Raw genomic sequence first — 9,206 nt, 5'->3', positions numbered from 1 at the left:
TTTGCATCCAAGGAGCAGTCTGGCTGCACCTTCTTCCAGGACGTTCTTGTTAGCTGTTTGGTCAGCGCGTGGGATCTTCAGCACGCTTCCATAACACCACAGCTCAAAGGCCTCAACTCTTCCTCTGTCATCCTTCGTCATTGTCCAGCTCTCAGAGGCCACACTCCTTTGGGATTTGATTTCAGTGCATCAAATCCTAAAGGTGCGTCATTTGGCTCTATCAGCTGCTCGTTGGGAGAAAGTTGGACAACCTCCTCCTGTGCGATTTCCTGCACTTTTACTGAGAAAACCCACTGGAAGGTCAGCTATGCATCAATTCCAACTCAATGGTACACAACAACAACAACAGATAGTAAACGTGTCAACCCACAGGGCCCAACTGTCCAAACTCAACGAACCACCCCCACAGGCTGCACTGAGCTAGCCCTCCCCCACCCCCACCAGCTGAACAATCTGGCAGGGAGGGCACGTGAACCTCAGAGAATGCACAGTGCTCATCTGAACACAGTCCTGGCCGAGGCCTGATTCCCTTTCAGCTCAGTGGATGCTGGAATGGAATAGAAGCAGCAAACAAAAGCAGCCTGGAAGGGGAGGGTGGTTTCCAGAGAGGCGTGTGAGCAGGCCACAGGGACGCTGGGGCTCGAATCCTAAAGCCACTGGGCTCAGCGAACCCGCCGGGCACGGCAGAGGCAGGAGAGGCGATGAGTGAGAGGCGGGTGGTGGTGGAAGCCCCCGCCAGTACCACCTCCAGCATGGCCCTCCAGAGACGCCGGCCATCCTTTGGAGGGACTCCGTCATCATCTCCCCTAGAGAGTACCCCGAGCTCCAGGGTCAATGTCAGGGGTGACCTGATCCGATCACCTGTGACCTACGCAGGGCTGCTGCCCGCTGGGTGCATAGGCAACCCCGGTGCCCGTGTGACCTGCCGGGCGCTGGGCATTAGCAGTGTCTTCTTACAAGGCCTGCAGAGCACGGGCCTGGCCGCTGTGCCCGCGGCGGGTCTCGAAGGGGACCACGGTGCTGTTGAGGACTTGGGGGGCTGCCTGGTGGAATACATGGCCAAGGTGCGCGCCCTGGAGCAGGTCAGCCGGGAGCTGGAAGCGGAGCTCCGGATGCATATGGAGAGCAGGGCCACAGCCTCCGGAGGCTGGGGGGCCCTCCGAACCTCCTGGGCTAGCAGTTGCCAGCAGGTGAGTGTCGGGATTGTTTTTATTCTTTTTTAAAAAATTAACATTTGGATCATTCATATACATTGTGTTTCACATATATACATTGTTCTTTACACAGTCTGTGATTGATATCATAGTTCATTCATTTATATTGTGGGACGTTCCCCTCCCTTGCAATTATCCTAATAGCTGCTTTCGGGAAAGCTTGTAAGCCAGCTGCATCATGCCTCATGCACTAATATTCCCCTTTTAGATAACAAATTACTGATTTGCACATGCCTGTCAAACCAATACTCTGAGGGAACAATTATGTGCATTTTGCTAAAGGTTCCTCAGTTCAGCTTGGAAACTTTGAGCAGCTGTATCCACAGTGCAGTCCAGAGAAAGCCATCAAGTTGCAGCAATCGACCCTCGCTCACAGCATAGTCATCTTCTCTTCATCTGGTTGGGTTCTGGTCAACTCATCCCCAGCCATCTGTGGCTAGGTTCAAACGGGCATCAGCTGGAAGCTCAGGAAGCCCACACTTTGCCCTGAGTTCCAGACCTGTTGACCTCCTCACTCCAGCCCAGCGCAGGCATGGGAGTGAGAGGGATACAACAACAAAGAAACAGGCTGAGCTTAGACTTGTCCATTTTGCAGATGCCCCCCGAGAGCTGACACTGAAGCCCGTGCATTGCACCGTCTGCAGGGTCGTTATCAGAGTGCCTGAGTACTGGGGAAGGGGACGGAGGTCAAGTGATGCAAGGCTGGAGAAATTGACCATGAACTCTTAACACCTTCATACTAAAAATACTGCAAACCTGGTCTCACGTATTTGGGGCATGTTTTCAGGAGGGACCAGTCCTTGGAAAAAAAAGGACACTGGGAAAAGTAGAGAGTTAGCAAAGAAAAGACCAGCAATGATAGGGAGTGACATAGTGAGTACAATGCACAACTTAGATGGCCAGGATGACACAGGATCAGGCAGGATTCGATCTGTTGTACCCGGGGTTGCTACGAGTCAGCAGTGACCTGACAGCACACAGCAACAACAACAATGGTCAATAAAGAAAGTAACAGCCATTGAAAAGGAGCACTTTTCCCCCCACGAGGTTCAACAGCATATGCAGGGAATCCACCAGGAAATTCCCTTTTCAGAGGAGAACACAGAGAAGGTCCAAGAATTTAAATTCCTTGTTTAAGGTCACACAATGACGAGAGGGTCAGACCTCACATCGAAACCTGAAATTTTCCACCATTGAAGCTTGCACTTGTCCCGTGATTCCGGGATGACTGCGTCAACCCTTCCTGAAAAGAAAGGATTTTTGTAGTCAGCATCAAATTCAATACAAACGGATGGATGTGGTATTATAAACAGTGGGGAGATGGAGAGAGTTCCTGCGGACATCTGTCACAGCGCTGCCCAGGGGAAATGTAACACCAGCCACAGAGGTAGTTGTCCTCCAATGACTACTACTCACATTGACCCAAAAAACAGCAGATCAAAACCTTGCCCTATCTTGAGTTGTCTTCATGATCTCTGTCCTACTCAAGCCTCGTATTTCTATTGTTGTGTTGTGTGCTGTTGAGGAGACACTAACTCATAGCTGACCCTCCAGCAGGTTTTCAGAGGCAATAAATCACGTTTTACAACTCTGTCTCATGTGCTTTGGGCATGTCGCCAAGAGGGACCAGTCCTTGGAGAAGGACATCATGCTTGGAAGGGTAGAAGGTCAGGACAAAAGAGTAAGACCCTGGATGAAATGGATTGACACAGTGACTGCTGGGACAATGGGGGCAGGTGTGTCAGAGACGGTGAGATTGGTTTAGGATAGGGTAGGATTCAGAGCAATTGTTCGTAGGGTCACTGTGAGTCGCAGGCAATTTGATGGCACTTAACAACAACAGATCACATGGGAGGAGTTTGCCCATCTTTCTCCTTCGGAGCAGCTGGTGGATTTGAACTGTGTGCCTTTGGGTTGGCAGCACAATTTCTTATCACTAAGAAGTAAACAGAAACAGATAAAGTTCATTTTAGTGCTCCACTTTATTCAGAGAGATGGACAATGACTAGGGATGATAGAAGAAGAATTGATGGTTTTGAGCTGGGATGCTGGAGAAGAGAATTGAATGCACCATGGACCTCTAGGAAAACAAACAAGTTCATCCTAGAGAGGGTGAAATCAGGCTGCTCCTTGGAGGAAAGGATTTTGAAGGATTTCATCTGACATACTTTGGGCTTGCTACAAGGAGGGGCCAGACCTTGGAGAAGGACGTTATGCTTAGAAGAGTGGAGAAAGAGTTAAAGAGAGAAAGAATCTGGCTTAGATGGATTGATTCAGTGACTGGGGTAAGGTGGGTAGATGTGGGTAGACAATGAGGTTGGCTCAGGACAGAGCAGGGTTCAGAGCTGTTGTATACAGGGTCACTATGAGTCACAAGCGATTGGACAGCACATAACAACAACCTTATTTAATTCAATGTGCCGTAGATGTTATCATTTTGACACGTAATCAAAACAACCCGCTTTGTTTTGTGAGATACTTTAAGGTGTCTGGAGGATGCAAGTTTGAAGAGTTTAGCCTCAGCCTAATCAACAAGCTGCCCTTTTTAATGCACTCAGCAGAGGGCAGTACTTGTCATCTTGTTCTCGAAGATAAAACCCACCTCTGTTTAGTTGATTCCAACTCACAGACCCCATGTGCCCCATAGAGATTTCAAAGCTGAAACCTTCACAAGAGAAGACTATTTCATCTTCTTTCCAGGGAAAAGCTGGAAGGTGTGAACCACCGACTTTGAATTAGCATGTGAGCATCTGAACAGGGCTCCTTCTCCTCAAAATCACAGCCACCAGAAATCCTATGGAAAGCAGCTCTCCTCTGAAACGCATGGCAGCCAATTGACTCAGTGACTAGAAGAATGAGATTACTTCTGTCGGAGACAATGAGATTGGCTCAGGATAGGGCAGGGTACAGAGCTGATGTGTATGGGGGTTCAGAGCTGATGTGTATGGGGTCGCTATGAGACGCAGGCAACTCGATGACACTTAGCAACAAAGAGTTCCAGTCAGCAGAAACTTCTGTAAAGATAAGTCTGTCCTCTATCTGTTGTAGGGTGTTCCTGGTGGCCACCTGGGACTATCTCACACTAGAAATGCAGCCAGTGCAAATGAAGAATTGGACTCTTTGATTTCATTCATTTTCTTTCACTTGCATTTTAAATGTTGCTATTTGGGCATGTTGCCAGGAGGGACAGGTCCTTGGAGAGGGACATCATGCTTGGGAGGGTGGAGGGATGGTGCAAGAGGGGAAGGCCCTCTATAAGGTGGACTGATTCAGTGACTGCGGTAATCGGGATGGGTGCGTCAGAGGCAGTGCGATTGGCACAGGATAGAGCAGGGTTTAGGGCTGTTGTACATAGGGTCGTTATGAGTCGCAAACGACTCAACGGCACATAACAACAACAAACAACAATTGTGTGCCATCGAGTCAGGGCCAACCCACAGTTCACCCTCCAAAGTGTTTTCAGAGGCTTTAAACAGCAAAGGAGAAGATTGTCCATCCTTCTCCCACAGAGCAGCTAGTGGGAACCTGGGATTATAATGCAGTTGCTTACCACTACATCACCAGAGCCTGTTGTTGTTGTTATGTGCCTTTGAGTCACTTGTGAATCATAGCGACCCTGTATACAACAGCTCTAAACTCTGCTCTATCCTGTGCCAATCTTATTGTCTCTGACACACCTACCCCCCCTTACCCCAGTCACTGAATCAATCCATCTCGAGGGTCTTCCTCTCCTGCGCTGTTCCTCCACTCTCCCAAGCATGACATCCCTCTCCAAGGACTGGTTCCTCCTTGCAACATGTCCAAAGTATGTCAGACGAAGCTTCAGAATCCTTGCCTCCAAGGAGCAGCCTGGACTCACCCTCTCTAGAATGAATCTGTTTGTTCTCCTAGCAGTCTATGGTATATTCAATACTCTGCTCCAGCACCACAGCTCAAAGGCATCAATTCTCCTATCATCTGTAGTCACTGTCCAACTCTCTGATGCATAGCAAATAATCGCATCGACCATGGCCTGAATCAGGAGCACCTTAGGCTCCAGTCTGATTATGAGGAGGAATGTGGCATCAAGATTGGTGGAAAAACTCATCAACAACCTGCATTATTCAGATGACACTGGAACCTAGTACATTTTAAATAGTCACATGAGAAGAAAAAAAACCAAAAAACACCTCACTGCTATTGAGTTGATTATTGCACTGGTCAGTACAAACAGGCCAGGTCCCTCGTGCTTTTGGAGTTGGTCCTGCAGGGGCCAAGCCCATCTGTCATGCCTGGTCTGGACCTCGGTCAGCACTGCACTTCAGATCTGCTCTCTGTGTGGGTAGCTGGCTTCTTCCCGCTTCTAGAGCTGGGCTTTGGGTCCCTCTGAGCTAAATGTCTCCTAACACAGTCAGGAGATGTGGGCTCTGCCCTCTTGCCCTCAGAGCCAAGCACATAACTCTGTGAGGAGATCACCCTGTCTTGCTTGGATGCACACAGTCCCCATCAGCCCTCCAGCCTCCCATTTCATCCCAGGCTGATCCCCCTCATTTCCCCTGCCGCTGCCCGGCTGACCACACAGGTCATTTGCTCTACAGTGCTGTCCTCTAAGGCTTTCTCTTCTGGCAAAACTGCTCCGCTTGTTTCCGTCTGGCTGCACAAAGGCTCAGAACCTTAAATCCTGTCAAATCTACCAGACGTCACTTCTCCATCATGCTCCCAGTAGCCCTGGTGTCAAATACTCTCTGGTAGCTGAGTGGTAAGACAGGGCACTACCATCTCAAATGCACGTGGTTCAAATCCACCTGCTGTTCTGCGAGAGAAAAATGGACAATATTGTCTCGAGCGATAGACTGCCTCTGAAAACATGCCAGAAGGTCTCCTATGGGTTGGTTCTGACTCAGTGACATATAATGACAAGCTGTTGGAATGCTCCGATGTTCTAGCATCTGCCAGACAATTGCATTCACCCAGATGCCACACAAACTTTTCCTAAGGAATCAGGAACTCCAATTTTTAGGCAAAAAATAGAAATACATACATGGTTGTCCATGGGATCTTCAATACTCTAACACCATAACTCAAAGGCATCGATTCCTCTTCTGTCACCTTTAGTCATTATTCAGCTCTCTGATGCGTAGCAAGTAATTGCGAAGACCATGACCTGGATCAGGTGCACCTTAATCTCTAGACTGACACCATTGCTCTTTAGGAGTAAGAAGGTCTTATTTTGGCAAATGGAGTTATGTTTGGGCTGGAGCCAAATTGCTCACGAAAATAGAGATGGAGTCCTGTCCCATAGGGCTTCTTTCTGCTCCCTGCCTACGGATCACCTCGGCCACTCCAAAGACCACTACTGAAACCATCAGTGGGCTTTGCGTAGATTTGGACTAACGGGGACACTGTATGTATCAGAATAGACTTGTGTCCACTGGGTTTTCAATGGCTGAGGTTTTTTAGGAAGATTGTGTGATATGCATTGTTGTGAATGGGGTATACGAGAGGGACGAATAGGCAACAACATCACAGAAGAAAAAAAAGACTGAAGTTGTCAATGATCTCATTTCACTTGGATCTCCTCTCAACACTCATGGTAGCAGCAGTCAAGAAATCAAAAGGTGTGTTACGTTGGGGAGATCTGCTGGGACTTCCCTGATGTTCTAACGAGGAAAGATGTCAATTCAAGTAGCAATCTCCCCAATCTTTTCCCCTCCTAATCTGAGATTCTCATTTTGAGGATACTCCAACCATGAGCTGTCATCTCCCCCCTCTTTTAGACTCAAGCTCTATGTTCTTGACTAATCCAGATAGCTGACAGGATTTCCTCATTCACTGACATGATCTCCTGATTTCTTTGTAATTTGACGGTGTTTCTTGGGGGTTGATTTGTTTTGTTTTTAAAAACAGATGTTGCAAATTTGGTTTTGTTCTGGGTGAATGTTACTTACTTCAGCCAGGATTGACAGGATCTAAGGAAACATATTACCAACTAAATCTGGAACCCAATAAAAATCGTTTGGGGGCTCAAAAAAACAACTTAATCCAACATCTGGCACAAGTGTGAGCGATTAATGTAGTGGCTCTTTATGGGGACTTGTCGGAAGAATGGCTGGACCAGGCAGACTCTTATTCAGGGACCCTGGCCTTTCCCCAGCGGGTTTTTGCTGACCCACGGAGCCCTGGGCTGGGGAAATTCACATAAAGCCTCGTTCATCTGGTCGTAAACGAGTTAGGAGAGCTGCCTGTCACAAACGGCGTGTTCAGCAAAAACGAGAAGTTACGAAAAGCAGAGTGCAGAGAGTGGAAGAGACCGTTACAAAACAGACTTGCTGTTGGAAAACTACTTGTCATTTTTAGCTGCAATTTCTTTCAAAGGCCAGCCAAAAAAAAAAAAAGCCACCTAAATAAGTCTTAAGGGGAAACACTTTAGTAGGAAGAGAGGAATTGCCTGAAGGGAGAAAAGGTCCCTCTGGAAGGTTCTGGGCAAAATTATACAGGAGGCCAAACGCTCAGCCTGAATTCTAACTGCTCAGCTCCACCCCCCTCCCCCCAGGCCTCCCCAGCGCCCTATCCACATCCCTCTCCCCTCCAGCCCTTTGCACTCCCAGACACCACCATTCCCCACTGCCAGCTGTGAAACCAAACGTGCTGCCTTCAAGCCCCATGAAGATGCTCTGAGACCACAAATCTTAGCAGATGCAGTCTGAGCCTTTCTCCCATTGAACCGATTGGTGGGAGTCACCAGAGACCTTCCTTCCTGTCAGCAGCCCATCACCCCACCACGTGTTCATCCTCAACGTCCTGGAGAGAGACCCTGGCCTTGTTCCTGCTCAGGGCCAACTCCCAAAGCAGTTCTTTGCATCCAGAGGATATCCAGAGCAGAACTGGGCACCAGAGGGTGTTCCAAAGCTGGGTTTCAGAAAGTAAATCGGTTGGCCTTTCCGTCACCTCTAGCCAGGCTGCTTTGTTCTTTTGGCACAGGCCCCACAGGCTATGGGCGTCACTCCACACAGGATATGCACGTCTGCCAGGGACAGATGCAAATCCTGGCCTATCCTGATCCAGCCTCTCCGTCTCTGACACACTTAAGCCCATTGCTGCAGTCACTGTGTCGGTCTCGTTGAGATTCTTTGTCTCTTTTGTTGACCCTCCACCTTCCTGGCGTGATGTCTGTTTCCAAGGAATAGACTCTCCTAGCAACATGTCCAAATCAGGTGAGAAGAACTTCTCCATCCTTGCTTCCAAGGAGCACTCTGGCTGAACTTTTCCCTAAACATATCTGTTTCAGTGTTCTGTAGTCTATGGGATATTCAGTGCTATTCTCTAACATTTCAACTCAAAGGCATCAATGCCCTGTAGGGTCGACTTGAGCTGAAAGTGGTGGGTAAGAGGTGGTGAGAGGCCACGCGGGAGTGGGATCCCCATGGGTCTGTAGTGGGGTGTGTGCATGGTGCAGCCTACACCCAAAGGCCCAGGAGAAGTAGACACAAGTGGTTGTTGTTATGTGCTGTCAAATCACCTGCGACTCTTAGCAACCCTATGTACAACAGCCCTAAACCCTGCTCTAGCCTGTGCCAATCTCACTGCCTTTGACACACATAACCCCATTACCCAAGTCACTGAATCAATCCACCTCATAGACGGTCTTCCTCTCCTGCTCTGTCCACCCTCCCAAGCACGACTTCCTTTATCCAACGACTGGTTCCTCTTGCAACATGTCCAAAGTATGACAGACAAAGTGAGGCTTCTTTCCTTCTTCTTTTTTTTTTAATGGTGAGAAAAATCTGTATTTAGAATTAGCCAGTTGGACTCAGTTTAGATGATCCCAATTTTGCTGGCAACATCCAAAGCATCATAGTCAGGAGCAAGTCGAACATAGGCCTTCTCTCCATCAGGCCTAATCAAGGTGTTGACCTTGGCCACATCAATGTCACAGAGCTTCTTTACAGCTCATTTGATTTGGTGCTTGTTGGCCTTGACATCCACAATGAACACAAGTGTGTTGTTATCTTG

General features: G+C 48.4%; 1 protein-coding gene across 1 annotated transcript in view; it reads left to right on the top strand.

Annotated features, from left to right (window-relative positions):
• The first annotated feature begins 701 nt into the window (after positions 1 to 701).
• BFSP2 (beaded filament structural protein 2, phakinin) overlaps positions 702 to 9,206 on the top strand; it is a 59,655-nt gene continuing 51,150 nt past the window's right edge. The window contains exon 1 of the mRNA XM_006883424.1: positions 702 to 1,190. Coding sequence (XP_006883486.1) covers positions 702 to 1,190 — 489 coding nt within the window. The remainder of the gene's footprint in view (positions 1,191 to 9,206) is intronic.

Source organism: Elephantulus edwardii, unplaced genomic scaffold (assembly GCF_000299155.1).
Source record: "Elephantulus edwardii isolate Elephantulus edwardi_28Jun2011 unplaced genomic scaffold, EleEdw1.0 scaffold00027, whole genome shotgun sequence".
Lineage (NCBI taxonomy): Eukaryota > Metazoa > Chordata > Mammalia > Macroscelidea > Macroscelididae > Elephantulus > Elephantulus edwardii.
The sequence above is the reverse complement of the archived record's forward strand: the minus strand, read 5'-3'. Positions and strand labels throughout refer to the sequence as shown.